Raw genomic sequence first — 17,655 nt, 5'->3', positions numbered from 1 at the left:
ACCACCGCTTGTTTAGGTTGTTTTATTACATGGTCAGGAGAGCTTGCTACAGCCAGCTACACAAATGTGCTTACAGCAGCACAGCTGTACCACTCTAAGTTTTAAGAGTGGACTAGCCCTGACATAAAAACTGACACAGCAGAGTGCAGAATCGGCCCCAAACATTATCAGACTCAGCACAAGCGTGTGTATGTGTGTGTAACACACCAGTTAAGTGCATCTGCTCTCCAGGCATTTAGAGGGGATGTTGCGGACACAGCCAGGCTCCCGTTATACAGCGAGGATGAAGTTGCCAGGAAAATCTCTCATTTCAAACTGTTGACTTGCCAAAAGATTTTACTTTTGAAGTGTCCCCTGTGTGTTCGCTTGTCTCCTCCTGTAACTAGGCTGGTGCCGGGCCTCCTTCGCGCTGCACAAATCTGAACATCAGGACAGGACAGGCCTCCCGCCTCGCTCGGAGCCAGGGATTGCAGGCCGGGAGTAACGCTGAGGTGGGGTGTCCCAGGGGCGGGCAGCAGGAGCGGAGCCCCCACGCTTACACCCCAGCCCCATCCGCTCCCAGCGCAGGGGCTGCCCTGATTGCTGCCGCCCCGCGCCATGAGCCAAGGCTGCAGGAGCATCCAGCCCAGCCGAGCCGAGCCGAGCCGAGCCCGACAACTAGACAAGACACACCCGAGCACTGCCCGCCCCCCCCGCCTTCGCCCCACCTGATCCTGACAAGACCCTCCTGCTCCCGCCGCCCACTGCCCAGCCGCCCCGCCCCGCCCCGCCACGATTCAGCCAGCCCCGCCCCGCCCCGCCCCGCGCTCAGCCACAGCGGCCAGGCCAGCCCCGCCCCCTGCCGCTAGCACCGCCCACAACCGCCGTAACTCCTACGCGCGTCGCGCGGCGCAACAACAAAGCTGCGTGGTGGGTCGTACGTGACGTCACGTGAGGTCAAAGGCGGCCAGCGCGGCGCGGCGGGCGGCAAAATGGCGGCGCCGCTGCTGAGCGTCTGTCACGTTGCCTGTTGCGCGAACCGGGCTGGCGGCGGAGTCGTGTCGTGGGGGCGCGGCGGGCTCGTGGCCTTCGGCAGCTGCCGCTCCGTGGTGCTCTACGACCCCGAGGTAAGGAGGGCGGGGCGGGTTAGCGAGCGGGTGAGCGAGCGAGCGATCCCCGCCCCCGCCGCCGCGTGCCCTCCCCCAGCTACCGCTGCACGCGCCCGGGCCCCGGCTTCCTGCTGCTCAGCCTGGCCCTGCTGCCTTCTACCGGTCCGCGCGCGCCCCGCCGTGGCTGTGACTCCGCCTCTCGCGCCTCGTGTGTTGTCATCACGACAGCACCGGTGTGGCGGCGGCGGCGGCGTGTTAAGTGTAGCGCCCCCCCCGCAGCCCCGCCCTAACGCGGGTGGGTTCAGCGCAGCTCCCCGCGACTGCACCGGCCGGGCGCCGGGCCAGTTCCCCTGCGCTTTGCTGTGCCAGGCTGGCCCAGAGGCTCCCCCCCTTTCCCCCCCAGCCGCGCGTGTCTGCAGGAGCCCACCTGGGGCTGGCAGCACCCGTTACCAGTGTGGAAACGCACGTTTTAACTACGCCTATGTGTTGAGTGTGGCCGGGCCCGAGCCCGACCTAGCGGCGGGGGACGTGCTACCCAGGGCACAGGGAGGAGCCGCCCGTTGTTAAAAATGCTACTGTGAAGCAGAGTTTGTCATCTCTTTCCCTACTCCTTGTTCCTTCTTGAGCAAGCTGTCCTGCACATCAGGAAGCCCAGGCAGAGATGTCTGTTCCTAAAGCTTTGGCAGTGTGGTTAACCTGTTCTCCTTTTGTTTTTTTAAATACATTCTTTCAGGAATAGCTCCGCAACTAATTGTTTTCTTTCTTTGCTCAGAAAAGAATAGTAGTCGCTACACTCAATGGTCACGTTGGTAGAGTTAATTGTGTAAAGTGGATTCACAACAAAAATGGCTGTAAGTACTAAACAAGTTATGTTTAAAAATGCCCTTTTCCTTCTCTGCTACAACCGATTTCTTAATATGAGCTCATCTGAGAATAGTTGAGTCCTGGATGCTGTGAGTTTAAAAATGTGGATTAAGTAGTTTCTTGTGTGTTCTCTGCCTTCGAATCCACTTGTCAGTTTTTTTGGTTTTGTTATTGTACATTGCTGTTTTATAAAAATGCTGGTCTCTCTTCTGGTGCTTGGCAAAAGACCCAGTCAAATGAGAAACAGACCATGGATCTAATCCTACAAATACTTGAGGAATGGCTTCATTTTAGAGTTAACTTGTGTTATTGGCACCTGGGTTAGCTTAGGTTGGGTGTGAATGGCTATGCTGTGCACTGGTGCTGTGCTCACTCTAAATTTGTTAAAGCAGTGGGTGCTGCTGTCTCTCATTTTAGGTAATCCATCTTCCCAAAAGGCAGTAGCTAGTGCTGTTTACACCAGGAGAACGTTGTCATAGCTACATCTCTCAGGGACATACATTTTTGACACTGCTGAGAAATGTAACTGTGCCAATGTAAGTTCCCAGTGTACACCAGCCCTGAGTTAACTCTGCTGTGAAAACAAATCCTTAAACTCACACAGTAGAACCTCAGAGTTATGAACGCCAGAGTTACTGAACTGACCAGTCAGTCACACCTCATTTGGAACCAGGAGTACACAGTCAGAGAGAGAGAGAGGCAAGTACAGTACAGTGTTAAATGTAAACTACTAAAAAAAAAAAAAAAAAGGAAAGCAGCATTTTTTTCTTCTGTATAGGAGTGTTTCAAATCTGTATTAAGTTCAGTTGTAAACTTTTGAAAAAATAACCATAACATTTTGTTCAGAGGTACAAACATTTCAGAGTTATGAAGAATCTCCATTCCCAACGTGTTCGTAACTCTGAGGTTCTACTGTGCATAACTTTATTCATTTGAGTAATACTGTTGACTTTAATGGGGCTAATAATTTGAATAAAGCTACGCAGATGTTAAGTGTGGGCAAAATTAAAACCAATACAGGGACACAGTGAAAATGACTATAGAGAAAGCGCTGTCTGCAGCACAAAGTAAAACTAGAAATAACTAATTTTATCACTAATAATCTGTTATAATAGTCTTGGGACAATGGCTTTTATAAAACCTGCAAGAGTGGGATTTATGGTTAGGAAAACTCGCAGGTATTCTTCACCTTATCCCACTGGGGTGAGGCTTGTTTCTTTTTGCCCAGTGGAAAAAGTCATCCAGAAATCTGGTGGATCCTAGGGGATCTGCTGGAGACCAGAGCCATACATCCAAGGTCTTGCTGTGGCAGGGCAGCCCTGACCCTTAGTAGCCATTGACCTACCTTTGGCTGTGCAGATTCTTTGGAACCATGCTGCTGTGATACTTGTGGAATAGTCAAAATTAAAACACCAAGAGTTATTAATATTGCTTGTGTGTCTTGTGCTGGGCTAGGAGGGGAACAATATATCTTACACCAGCCAGCCCCCTGTTGCTCCAGTCTGCCCCCAACTCCATTCCTCAACCCTTTGTGCAGCCTGTGGACCAGCCAGAGAGCCTTCTGAAGAGTCTGGATTGTGTGGGTTGGGGTAGGGGGAAGAGTGGGCAGCTGAGCCACTTCCATGTACCTAGAGAGATCTGTGCATGGAGTATCCTCTATACTTGGTTCTCAGGGTGATCTGTCCCTTTAAGTGTGATTTGTAAAGATCGCAGGTAGAACATTTCAGACAACAATGTGACTTCATTTTGAGCTGATAACAGAGCATGTTAAAAGGGTTATTTTTATCTACTCCTTGCTCAGCAGCTGCTTCCAATTTGGCTGAGAAGGAAAGCAGGTAAACTGCTGTGGGGAAATGTTTGTGTTCTTCACAGTACATAATTGGTGGTTTGTGTCTGTGACAGAAGCTCTTTAAATAGGGGAGTGAATTGTTTCTTTTAAAAAGGACAGCTTCTCCTCTGTCCCCATGCTTCTTCAGTAGTGAAGAACTTGAATCTAGGTGGTGGCAGAGAGTGCTGCAGCAGCTTCCAGGTGTACAGAGAACTTGAAAATCATATTTATTAAAGAAAATTTTGTATGTAGATGTAACCACTAGAATTAAAATTGAAAGATTACAGTATTTCTAATTTTCATTTTGTTTACTTTGAGGATTCTTTGTGCATAGTCGGTTTCATTGGGTTTTTTGATAGCTAAAATAAGTAGAGCAACTGACTAAGCACATGTATTCCTGTGAGAGAAGGGAACTTTCATGCTTTTTCTCAGGCCCTTCAAGAGGGCATGTTGGATGTTAATTTTGGGACTACTTACTCCCTGTGGCTGAGAAGACCATTGTACACAACAGGAGGGAAGCTGAAAAAACTATTACAAAACTTCTTTAAAATGGAATTAAACAAACAAAGTAGGACACAAAGTTAAGGAGTTCTCTATTGGTAGATGTGAAATTAGTCCTCTTCTAAAAATAAATAAAATTTACAATACTGCAGGGGCCTCATCCAGCATCCACTAAAATCAAAGGGAATCTGCCCACTGATTTCAGTGGACATTTAATCAGGCTCCATGTTCCATGCCCCAGGGTTAGAGTGATGAGAGAGTGCATTTGATTTCTTCTCTGAATACTTATTTGTATTTTTATGTTTGTCTTATAAAGCATTGGCAAACTACACATTTGTTGAAGCGTGCTTAACTTATATTTTTTGAAAATGTGATTTACTGTAGTGCATTATGTGATCCTGCTTCCAGACTGTTGATAGTCTTGAGTTTTGTGGATTATGATACTTACTATGCATTGTCTTGTAATACCTTATAAAGAATTGTAATATGTGAGTTTGAGAATGTCATGATCTGTTCAAAAAAAAGTCTTCTGAAATGGAAATGTTTAGGAAATCTAGTTGAAGGTATTGCTGTTTGTGCTTCCTATACTAAAAATGTCCTTGTGTGAACCTTTTAAAATGTGTTTCTGCTTTCACGCTTTCTGCAAAATTGTCTAATGTTCAAATGAACAAAATAGAATTAAGGGTGTGTATGTGGGGTGGGGTTGGGGAGATTAAGGGGGAGTGTAGTGACTTCATTATAAAAATTGCATCTAGATTTCCATTATAAGTCCAATTTCCTATCCTTCCCATCCTAACATTTGATTGGATAAAGTTCCTTTTTTTCTGAGTACTTATGTGGTTAAAATAAACTAGGAAAAACTTATTTCCTTAGAACTTGGGAACTAAATTTCTGAATGAAGAAGTGGGAATGTTGCATTGTATTAAATGTGTTGTTCAATTATTGTTGACAACCAGGGGGAAGGAATGCAAGCCAAAAAAGGGAAAGAATATGTTAAAGAATATTTTGATTGTGAGATCACTCAAGTCAGCAGGGCCTGATAAGACCCATAGTAAGAGGATCAAAAAAGTGCCACCATGGCTAAACAAGAAAGTAAAAAGAAATGGTTAGAGGCAAAAAGGCATCTTTTTTTAAAAAATGGAAGTTAAATCTTACTGGGGAAAATAGAAAGGCATATAAGCTCTGGCAAGTCAAGTGTACAAGTATAATTAGCCAGTCCAAAAAACAATTAGAAGAGCAACTAGCCAGAGACTCAAAAATGAAAAGCAAAAAATGTAAGTGCACCAGAAAAGTAGAAAGCCTGCCAAACAATCTGTGGGGCCACTGGATGGTCGAGGTGCAAAAGGATCATGTAAGGAAGATGAAGTCATTGTGAAGAAACTAAATGAACTCTTTGCATTGGTCTTCACTGTAGAGGATGTGAGGGAGATTCCCACACCTGAGCCATTCTTTTTGGGTGATCAGTCTGAGGAACTGTCCCAGATTTAGGTGTCAGTAGAGGAGGTTTTGGAACAAATCGATAAATTAAATCATAAATCACCAAGACCAGCTGATATTCTCCCAAAATTCTGAAGGAACTCAAACATGAAATTGCAGAACTAACAACTCTGGTATGTAACCTATCACTTAAATCAGCTTCTGTACCAGATGACTGGGGGCTAGCTAATGTGACACCATTTTTGAAAAAAGGCTGCAGATGTGATCCTGACAATTACAGGCTGGTAAGCCTAACTTAAGTGCGAAGCAAATTGGTTGAAACTGTAGTAAAGTACAGAATTATCAGACCTACAGATACACATGATTTGTTGAAGAGTCAACATGGTTTTTATAAAGGGAGATCATGCTTTACCAGTCTATTAGAATTCTTTGATGGGATCAACAAACATGTAGACAAGGGTGATCCAGTGGATATAGCGTAGTTGGATTTTCAGAAAGCCTTTGATAAAGGCTCTTAAGCAAAGTAAGTAGTCATGAGAAGAGTTAGAAGGTCCTCTTATGGATCAGTAAGTGGTTTGGAAGACAGGAAACAAATGGTCAGCTCTCAGAATGGAGAGGTAAATAGTGGTGATCCCCCGGGGTTGGTACTGGGTCCAGTGCTGTTCAACATGTTCATAAATGATTTGGAAAAAGGGTAAACAGTGAGCTGGCAAAATTTGCAGATGATACAAAATTATTCAGGTAAAGTCCAGAGCAGACTGCAAAGAGTTACAAATGGATCTCACAAAACTCGGTGACTGGGTAACAAAATGGCAGATGAAATTCAATATTGGTAATGCAAAATAATGTGCATTGGAAAACATAATCCCAACTATGCATACAAAATGACAATGTCTAAATTAGCTAATCTAATAAAGAGATTTTGGAATCACGGATAGTTCTCTGAAAACATCTCTGATCAATGTGCAGTGGCAGTCAAAAAAGCTAACAGTGTTAGGAGCCATTAGAAAAAGGATATATAAGACTGAAAATATCATAGTACTACTCTATAAATCCAGACCTTGAATACAGCGTGCAGTTCTGTCACCCCATCTCAAAAAAGATGTATTAAAATTGGAAAAGGTACAGAGAAGGGCAACAAAAATGGCTAGGCATATGAAACAGTTTCTGTATGAGGAGAGAGTAAAAAGACTGACTTTTCAGGTGGGAAAAGAGACAACCAAGGGGGTAGATGTGATAGAGGTCTATAAAATGGTGATTGGTGTGGAGAAAGTGGAAGTGTTTACTCCTTCACGTAACACAAGAACAAGGGATCACCCGATGAAATTAATGGGAAGCAGGTTTAAAAACAAAAGGAAGTACTTCTTCACACAAAGCATGGTCAACCTGTGGAACTCATTGCCATGGGATGTTGTGAAGCCCAAACTATAGGGGGATTCAAAAAAGAATTAGATACGTTCATGGAGGATAGGTCTATCTATGGCTATTTGCTAGGATGGTGGGGGATGCATCCCCATGCTCAGTGTGTCCCTAGCCTCTGATTGCCAGAAGCTGGGAATAGATGATGGGATAAATCTTTTTTTTTGTTCTGTTCATTCCCTCTGAAGCACCTAGCATTGGCCACTATTGGAAGACAGGATGCTGGGCTAGATGGACTGTTGTTCTGACCCAGTACGTCTGTTCTTATGAAATTCATCCTAGGGTACTTAAGCTGAAGCAATCTTGGAGCTGTTAGCAATTATGTTTGAGAACTCCTGGAGGGTGGGAGAGGTCCTGGAAGACTGGCGCAGGGCAAACATAATATCTATCTTTAAAAAGGGGAACAAGGAGGACCCAGGAAATTATAGATCAGTCAGCTTTACTTCAATACTGGGTATGATACTTGAGCAAATTATTAAACAGTTTGCCAGTACCTGGTGGATAATAAGGTTATAAGAAATAGTCAGCATGGACTTGTCAAGAATAAATCATGCCAAACCAATTTAACTTCTTTGATAGGATTACTGAACTAGTGGATGGGGGAGGAGGGATTCAGTAGACCTGGTATACTTTGATTTCAGTAAGGCTTTTGACACAGTTCCACGTGTCATTCTCATAAGCAAACTAGGGAAATGTGGTTTAGGTGAATTTACTATAAAGTGGGTTCTAGTTGAAAGACTATACTCAAAGAATAGTTGTCAATGATTTGCTGTCAGAGTGGGAGGGTGTGTCTAGTGGGGTCTTACAGTGGTGAGTCCTGGGTTTAGTGCTAGTCAATATTTTCGTTAATGACTTGGCTAATGGAGTAGAGAGTGTGCTTATAAAATTTTCAGATGACAGTAAGCTGCAGCAGTGCAAGTACTTTAGAGGGCAGGATTAAAATTCAAAATGACCTTGACAAATTGGAGAATTGGTCTGAATTCAACAAGATGATATTCAGTAAGGACCAGTGCAAAGTACTTCACTTAGGTGGGAAAAATCATATGCACAACTACAAAATGGGAAATAACTGTTTAGGTGGTAGTACTGTAGAAAAGGATCTGGGAGTTATATTGGACTACAAATGGAATGAGTTGTCAATGTGATGCAGCTGCAAAACAGGCCAGTAGGATCCCGAGGTCTTTAACAGGAGCGTTGTATGTAAGACACAGGAAGTAATTGTCCTTCTATACTTGGCACTGGTCAGGCCCCAGCTGGCATACTCTGTCCAATTCTGGATACCACAATTTAGGAACGATATGGACAAATTGGAAAGAATCTAGAGGAAAGCAACAATGATAAAAGGTTTAGAAAACCTGCACTGCGAATAAAGGATGAAAAAACTGGGCTTGTTTTTAGTCTTGCGAAAAGAAGACTGAGGGGCGATCTGATAAGTTTTCAAATATAAAGAGGACAATGATCAATTGTTCTCCATGTCTGCTGAAGGTAAAACAAGAAGTAATGGGCTTACTCTTCAGCAAGAAAGATTTAGATTAGATATTAGAAAAAACTTTCTGATTATAAGGGTAGTTAAAATATGGAATAAGATTCAGGAGAGGTTATGGAGTCCCCATCATTGGAAGCTTTTAAAAACAAGTTGGACAAACACCTGTCTGCGTGGTGTAGGCTGACTTGGTCCTGCCACAATGCAAGGGACTGGACTTGAAGACTTCTTGGGGTCCCTGCTAGCCCTACATTTTTATGATTCTATAAATCAGTGTCTTTTTTTTTTTTTTTTTTTTTAAAGTCTCCAACCCAAAACAAATAAGTTACATTTAAGTTTCTTGAGTGCTTTTTAAGAGGCATGCCCTTGACTGTATTCATATAAAAACTTTGCAAGCATTAAAGTCGGTTTGTTTGTTCGTTACTCCCCTTCCCCCCATATGTGTTCAATGGTATGCCTACTCTGGAACAGCACTTTAGCATTCTTAGCTATAACAATTCTCATGTTTTCAGGGAAAATTTATTTTCTACAATACAAATCAAGTAGCTTTGTTTGTTCGGTGACCAAAATAACTGTTACTTTATGCAGGCAATCAAAAGTAGGAAGGGTTCACATAATATTAATTTTTAAATTTTTTTTCAGCTGCTGAGATGGAATTAATTTCTGGAGGATCTGATAAACAGCTCATTGTATGGGAAACACAGAATAAGCAGGTAGGCAGAAATATTTATATTGTCTTTTTTAAAAACGGTCAGTTTATCGTTTATTATTATTTTCAAGCATAGTACCCGGGAAGTATTTAGTAAGTTAAATTACTTCTTTCTACGTCTCTGAACTCTTTATTTACACCTTTTTATCTCATTTAGATTATTGCAACTCTTATATGCCTTCTCCATGTCTTATCTCTTTGAACTCCTGCATGAGCAGAATGTGGCTATTCTCTGTCACATGATTACGTTTAATCCGATCCCTAAATATCTCTGCTGCAATTCATTGTGATTCATTTAAAAGCAGCCTTAATTAAAAAAAACTTAGATCATAGACTTACCTAGCTTGTTTCAAAGACTTTCTATCCCTGTTCCAAACTTCACTCCCTGACATCATGTAGTACACTTATTTTCCATAATCTCATCTCTCTTAGGCCTGGTGTACACTACAAAATTAGGTCAATGGAAGCATCTTTACGTCGACCTGGTAATGTTTGCGTCTGTGCTACCAGGTACCTTCTGCCGATCTAATGCAACTGTAACATCGACTTAATTACTGCACCCCTGAGAGAGCTGTAGCTTTTAATTCGAGGTCGATGGAGAGTCAGCATGGACGGAGTGTTGCGTCAGTTGACTTAATTGGCCTCCAGGAGGTGTCCCACAGCGCTGTGCTGTCATCGTTCTGCAGATGGTTTTCAACTCTGCTGCACTGCAGCAAGGTACAGGTGACAGTCCTTCCCCTATTCAAGCCAAGGGAAATTTGATCAGCATGGAAGCTTTGCCGCCCAGCTGATCATGGCAGGTGATCACCCCAAACGCGCTCCAGCCTGGAGTAGACAGGAGATGGTGGATCTTAACAGTCTGTGGGAAGAAGTCTGTGCAGGCACAGTTACAATCCATCCAAAGACATGTAAATATTTACAGAAAGATCACATTGGGCAAAGGGTAGAAGGACTACACCAGGGACATGCAGCAGTGCTGTGTGAAGATCAAAGAATTTCAGCAGGCATACCACAAGAGAAGGGAGGCAAACCGGTGTTCTGATTCTTCACCGTAGGCATGTTGCTTCTACCGTTAGCTGCATGTGATTCTCGGCAGCGACCCCACCCCTACCCCCACAAGCACTGTAGATACCTCCCAAGATTCTGAGTCCTGGACCAATGCAGGCAATAATGCAGAAATTGTGGAGGAGGATGACAATGGGAGGCAGGTGAGCGGGGAATCCATTCCCCTCTCCCCCGCCCCCCGAAGAGCCAGAAGCTGTTTTTAACACCAGGGCAGTCCAGCCGATCACAGGACAGCATCGTGGGCGAGCCTGATGCCAGGGAAGGCATCTCTGGTGAGTATGAAATTGTAATTAAACTGTAGGGGCTACATCCTCTTTGCTTTATTTAATATGGAAAGAAAAGTTAGGAGCAGTGGGTCTGTTTCCCAGTAGCTGTTCCAGGTATGGGGAGGATGCATCCTGGAAAAGACTGTTTATGGGCACAGTGATGGCCCAAGATTCCTCCATTGAGATCTCCTGGAAACTTTCAGGAGTACTCTGCAGTCCTTTGCAGAAGGTTTCTGGGGAGGGCTGCCTTATTTCTTCCACCACAGTAGGACACTTTCCTGGTCACTCCAGTGTTAACTCTGCTGGCATCATTGCAGCACACAGTGTAAAGACCAGGTCTGTGCTCAGGTGCTTGCAACATTTGCTCCCTTGCCTGTGTTACCCACAGGAGATTAATATCACATAGGGTCACCTAGGGGAGACGTTGGAAGTTTTCATTACAATTGCTTGTACTATAAACAACAAACTCAGAGGTATGACCTTCCCCACCCATCTTGATTTCCAGGTTCCTCAACCAAGGTTTTTCTTTAGCATGTCTGTGGTTTTGTTGGCATTGAACAGGCTTGATCTCTGAATCTGCAAATCCAGGACAACTGTAACCAGCAATATTAATGGATTGGAGAGGACATTTCTTCTTTGGTGGTCGCAATTTCCACCACTGTCCCCCTGATGCCATGTCAGGCAAAGACTGCTATTTTGGAGCCTTAAAGCTTCTGCCTGGTCTCAAACATGTGTCCGGTTTGTGGGAGGATGTGGGGGAAGGGAGAGACATTGTCCACCAACCATCCTGTACTCCCAACTGGGGTTTTCCCCAAGTTGCAGTACAAGTCTTGTCTTCCATGCTGCTGGCCTATACTCACCATGGTTGGAACAGCAGACAGATTAATTGAATAGCTAGGGGTTCTGATTATATTCTGACTTGCACTTGGGGGTAATAAGGGGAGTGATTTTTAAATTATGACCTTGCACAAGAACCTGGAGATGCACGAACAATGTTTGTCTTGTGCTTTGTGTGCCTTGCAGTGGAAAGTATGGTCTTCAGTAGCATGTCTTCCACACCTGCTGAGAAGCTGTCGCAAATTAGAAGGTGGAAAAAGAGAATTCGTGAGGACATGTTCAATGAGATTATGAATGCCTCTGGGACAAATGACACGGAGCCTGGAGGATGTCACTGTTTGAGGACATGGACATGGAGAGCAGGAAAGCATCCCAGTTACATGAGCGTGCCCAGCAGGATGAGATGCTGTGGATAATGAAGGATCAACTTGATAAGCTGAGGCGTCTGATTGAGCTAGACCCCCATTGCAGCACCAGCTCAACTGCCTGCAGGCATCGCCCTGTTCCCAATCCCTATCCCTCAAACGTTCTGGGCGGGGGGAAGGTGCAGTATCCATTTCACTCAACACCGGGGGGGCTGAAGAAGAAAAGGCGGCCATTTGAAGATCTTTGAATGGCATCACTTGTATGTTTGCAAAGACAAGCAGCATTGGTTTTTCCCGTCCCACATTTATCCCACTGTTTTACCAAGGTGAAATAATTTAATTTTTTTTAATCTGTCTTTATCTTGGTGAAATAAAAGACAATGTGTCAGGAATGAAGTACTCTTTATTTATAACGGGGTGTTGGGAAACAGGGAGATTCATGGAAACTGCTGCAATGGAGGGGATGGCATGGGTATGCACAACGCAGATAAGCAACGCATATTACTGTGCCTCGTTGTTAAAATGTCTCTGTGAGGCTTCGAAAAGCCATAGAGCCCTTCACTGTGCTCTTATTGCTGCTGATATAGGCTGGTAGCTGATTTTGAGCAGCCAATCAGCCTCTATGCCCTTCCCCTGCAAAACTATTCTCCCTTTGCCTCACAGAGATTATGGAGCACACAGCAGATAGTAATAACAATGGGAATGTTGCTTTCAGCGAGCTCCAACCTAGTAAGCAAACTGCGTCAAAAGCACATTCCACCACCATTCTGTTTACCCTATTGTTGAACCCCTCCTTACTGCTGTCCAAGTACTGGGTGTACAGTTTTATGAGCAAGGGGTGTGCTGAGTCTCCCAGGATCACGATTGGCATTTCAACATCAATGGTTATTTTGCAGTCTGGAAAGAAAGTCCCTGATTGCAGTTTTCTGAAAAGACCAGAGTCCTAAAGATGTGTGCATCATGCACCTTTCTTGACCATCCCATGTTGATGTCAGTGAAACGCCCTTGTGATTCCCCCAGTGTTCTCAAAACCATTGAGAAGTATTCCTTTTGGTTTATTCACTCTTTGCCAAGGTGCTCTGGTGCCAAAATAGGGATATGTGTGCCATCTATCGCTCTACTGCAATTAGGGAATTCCATCGTGGTAAAACCATCCACTATATCCTGCATGTTGCAAAGGATTACTGCCCTTAGCAGAAGTCAATTTATGGCCTTGCACACCTGATAACTCCCACAGTGGATTTACCAGCTTCTAATTGGTTTCCCCACTGACCAGTAGCAGTCTGGCATTGCAAGCTTCCACAGAACGATTGCCACCAGTTTCTCCACTGACAGAGCAGCCTTCATTCTAGTATCCATGTGCTTCAGGGCTGCCGAGAGCTCTGAACAAAGTTCCTGGAAAGTGGCCTTCAACAATTGAAAGTTTTTGTAGCCACTGCTCATCATCCCATACTTGCATAATGATGAGATCTCACCAGTCAGTGCTTGTTTCCTGGGACCAGAAATGGTGCTCCACCATGTTGCGCTGCTGTGTGACTGACAGCAGCGACTGGGAATTGTTTCATTCTATGGCTTGTAGCAGAGTTGCTTGACTGATGTCTTCTGTGCAGCAGGTCCTGTCTCTGCTCTGCAAATACTGCAGGATAAGTCGTGAGGTGTTTGTAAAGCTCAGAACAAGAGTGCACAGATGAGGGGCTCCATGTTTCTCGGGCTATAGCAGGTACACAGCTAAGCCAGGCTTTTGGAAAAAAAAAGCACAAGAAAGTATTGGTTTGTATATCGAGGGTGGGAGGGAGGAAACTGCATCATGAAAGATCAAAGCCATTCCTCCTCCTCTCACCCCTGTCACAATGTTTTGGTCCTATGAGCCATTGCAAGCCTTTCCCAAAATCCCCTGCAGCTAGCTGAACTGTAGGATAGCTACCCATGGTGCATTGCTCTGTGCATCGAGGCAAGCCCTGCTTGTGAGGATGCACTTCACTGACACAATATGTGGTGAGGACATGCCTGACTGAATTACGGTGAGGATTGGATGTCAACTTAACTGTAGCATAGATATGCCTTTACTGAGAGAGCCATTTATCTTGGATGAGTTCCTGTATCTCTCTCCACCTTTCTCTAGTTGGATCTGGTGAATCGACAACTGGAATGCAGCATGTGTATAAGGGGACCTTATTACCAGAGGAATAGACAAATTGGGGGGTGTGGAAAAGATGGTTTGGAGGCTGCAGAGCTTTAAACCTTCTTGAATAAGAAGTTATACCTAACACAGTCCTGAAGTGCATGTGGGAGTTCAGAAAATTCTGTTTCAATCACTATCAGTCTCCCACTTGGTTGAAAAACCAAGATTGATGACCGGTCTTCCCAATGACACTCAGGCCAACTATCAGGAACTTTGTACCTGCACATTTGCATCCAACTACCATACATATGCTGAAATTTGCACCTAGCATAAGGAGGCCTTTGGTCAAAACATAGCATGTATTTTGCACAAGAAAGTAGAGAGACACTACATTTACATAAGCAGTTGAAGGAAGATTTTGAAGGAGCTTGACAGATTGCAGGCTAATGACCTATTTTTCCATTCCCTATGGAAGTCTTAGTTTAGGTTATTAACCAAAAACTGAAACTGGAAGCACTGAAGGATGAAATTAAAAAAAAAAAAAAAAAAAAAGTCTTTCCCTTACTTAGCTAATGTGACTGATCACAAATACAAAGGTCAGTGGTTGAGCTGAGTACATGAAGAGGCTGAAATGTGGCTGATGACTTTAAGCCAGAGTGTGTTTCTGATCCTCTAGCTGTTAGAGATTTCTAACCCAAATAATGTGTCAAGGAGGTTGCCACGTTGTTTGCATGACAGTGGTGGAAAATAGTGGGAGTGAAGTTATAGAAGGCATAACATTTGAATTCAGAACTTTGTCAGTTTTCAAAAGACCTACACTGGTCAGCCAGACCAGTATCCATCAAGCACTTTTAGTATATTTGAACGGCTTTTCAAGAAAATGTCTAGTACAGTGTTTCTTAACCTGGGGGTTTAGAGGGGTCGCAAGTGCAGATCTGGTATTGGGGGTGGCAAGAAAGGCAATTGCCTGGAGCCACAGGGGCGCCATGAAACTAAGTTACATGCCTCAGCCCCGTGGGGGTGGGACTCAGGCTTCAGGGGTACAGTAGTTTGGAAAGGTTAAGAACCACTGGTCTAGTAGGTTATGTTAAGTTAAATTGCCAGGTGTTTCTGTGGGTGGATGACAAATGCTAGGCCTAACTGGTTACAGAATTGCAAGCTTTTCGTTACCTTATATGATTATGAAATGTATCAGTCATGGTATATGTTTTTTGTGTTTTAATTTAATAAATTATTTATGGATTTTTAATTTTTTTAGAAGGGAGGGTAACAGTTTGAGTTGCAGAAAATTGCAGCAAGCCTTTATTAAGAAACCGTTGGACACTAAATACGCATTCAACTGTACTCATTGCTCCAAGTCACTTTCAGTAATGTACTCCACATTCTTATGAGCCTTTTGGAAAAGAAACTTCCTTGATACATTCTGCACTTACCACTAACTAGTGTTTTCTAATGATCTTATAATGACATCTGTAATCTGGCAAGGTTCTCCTTTTAAGAAATACATGGCCATATACTGTAATCAAGTTAAATCTTAGTCATTTTTTTTCAAGACTCAATGTAGTTATCTTAGCAAGCTAGCCCACATAAGTTAGTTTTAATATTTAACCATTTAATCCTCTTCTAAACATTTCCAAGAATTTAAATGTCTACATGTCTGAAACTGTACATCTTGAAAACAAGTTTAACGTTTTCTTTTAAGTTTTTTATCTTTATATTTTGTGTAATCTTTTGTAATTTTCTGTCATGTTTAGCCTGTGAAATGCATTCATCTTGAAGGCCATACAGAAGCTGTTTGTGCTGTGGATGCTGTTTATCAGACGGATGAGACAAAGACAGAGTTAAATCTACTAATAGCTTCTGCGGCTTCTGACTCTACTGTCAGAATCTGGTCCAAACAAGGTTCAGAAGGTAAACTTCCATTCTGTTAATACTGTAGACACAACATGATGACTTAAAGACCAACTCTAAAAAGGGATGAATGTATACATGTTAAAGTACCTCTATTACACTAACGTCTTTGAAGAATCTCTGCTAATGACAGTGTAAGGTGGCTTCTGTTTCTTGAGAGCAGTCATTCAGTGACACCTCTACAAACTCATTGAAAGCCAGGGGATTGCACTGGTGTAACTGAAGGTTTTATTTGCCCTGCAGAACCATTGCTGTTGATGTAAAATAGAACCCACCCTGGGTCCAGGCTGAATTTGCAGGGATGGCAGTTAGAAAAAACATCTTTCTCACATCCCTTTCATGTCTGGCAGCGTGAACTGCGTGGCATCCCCTTTTCCTTTGAGCATAGAGGCAGATGAATAAATCTAGCAGCATTCAGGGGCTAGGATTATACCTTTTTTGGAATTCTCCAGTGTTCTTTGCTTTTGAGCCAGCGCAGGGGGCAGACAGAGAGTCTCTGCTTGTGACAAGGCTTTGGGGATTCTTTTTAAGCCTCAAAAGAAAAGTGAGGTAAAAGCAATTTTCCTGACTAGAAACAAAACAAGAACCCCCTGCCCCCAAAAATAGAGATTGCTGGGCTTCTTTTAATCAGGTGGTTTCTCAGCATCTTCTCTTCTTGAACTGCTCCTTCCCAAGAGGGGCTATTGATGGGACAGAACTCATTTTGTACCTAGACAATGCTTGAGGATGAGCAAAAAGCACCTTTCTGCTCCTCCATACTGCAGCTGGTGCCATGTGGACCAGAATACCTCAGGTACAGGAACTCCTGGGACACAGCAGAAAATGACCAGGAGGCACAGAGAAAGCTAGGTGTCTGTTCAGTCCCTGCCAGCCTTCAGAAGGAGGAAGGTAGCATTCCAGGCCAGCTTGAAGACAAGGTCTGCATTTAGGTGCTTGATTGGTTGTGGAGCTGCCCTCTCCTCTGCATTGGGAATGATGGGCTGCGTACCTTGGTATGAGTAGCCCCATTTTACAGACAGCATAGCAGACCTGTGTGGCTAACTGTGTGAAATTTTGGTTTTCCATATTAGAGATTTAAGGTCTATTCTTAGCTTGTGTGACTGTTCTGTGACACCTTGCTTAATAATAATGATTATGAAGAGTACAGAATTGTTAGCAACAATCAGTAGAAGAGTGAGTCTAGAACATGTAATTTCCTGGTTCTCAGTTATGGGTTTTTGTGTTTTATGTAGATCCCAGAGGTCCCAATAGAGATTAGGGCTCCATTGTGATAAGCAGTGTGTGCATACACAACAAAAAGTCACTCTGCCCCAAAGAACTTATGGTCTTAATAGACAAGCTAATCAAATAGTAATAGATGACATAGAAGCAAAACGTTGAGGTACAAAACTTGGTGGTTATTTGGTAGTTGTTTGTGTTGTATTTATTAGTTCTCTCAAACTAGTCACCTCCTCTATGCCCTGTGTACAACAACCCCAGGCAACCTGCACCACTATTGCTGATCTAAAGAGACCTCGCTTTAACCTGACCACCTCAGAGAAATAATTTCTTCCTTAGACCGGATGAGCAGGGAACAGCTGAAGTAGAACTCCCCACCCCAGAAAACAAACCCCTCACATTCCTGCTCAACCCTTCTAAATTCTGTATGTCTTCCCCTCCCCGCCTCCACCCTCCTATTGCCACACTCTAGCAGCAGCAGTGCTGAGCATCTGTTCTCAGTCCTGCCCCTGTGTTATGAGGGAGCTCCTCCCTTATGTGTT

The 17,655-nt window shown here is 43.8% G+C and overlaps 1 protein-coding gene across 1 annotated transcript in view; it reads left to right on the top strand.

Moving 5' to 3' along the window:
- Positions 1-971: 971 nt before the first annotated feature.
- Positions 972-17,655, top strand: part of ELP2 (elongator acetyltransferase complex subunit 2) — a 106,231-nt gene continuing 89,547 nt past the window's right edge. The window contains exons 1-4 of the mRNA XM_067569913.1: positions 972-1,106; positions 1,861-1,939; positions 9,263-9,333; positions 15,739-15,895. Coding sequence (XP_067426014.1) covers positions 972-1,106; positions 1,861-1,939; positions 9,263-9,333; positions 15,739-15,895 — 442 coding nt within the window. The remainder of the gene's footprint in view (positions 1,107-1,860; positions 1,940-9,262; positions 9,334-15,738; positions 15,896-17,655) is intronic.

Source organism: Emydura macquarii, unplaced genomic scaffold (genome assembly GCF_026122565.2).
Source record: "Emydura macquarii macquarii isolate MOO-44397 ecotype Brisbane River unplaced genomic scaffold, CSIRO-AGI_Emac_v2 contig_2948, whole genome shotgun sequence".
In the NCBI taxonomy this organism is placed as follows: domain Eukaryota; kingdom Metazoa; phylum Chordata; order Testudines; family Chelidae; genus Emydura; species Emydura macquarii.
Note: the sequence above shows the minus strand (reverse complement) of the source record. Positions and strands in the feature narration are given on the sequence as shown.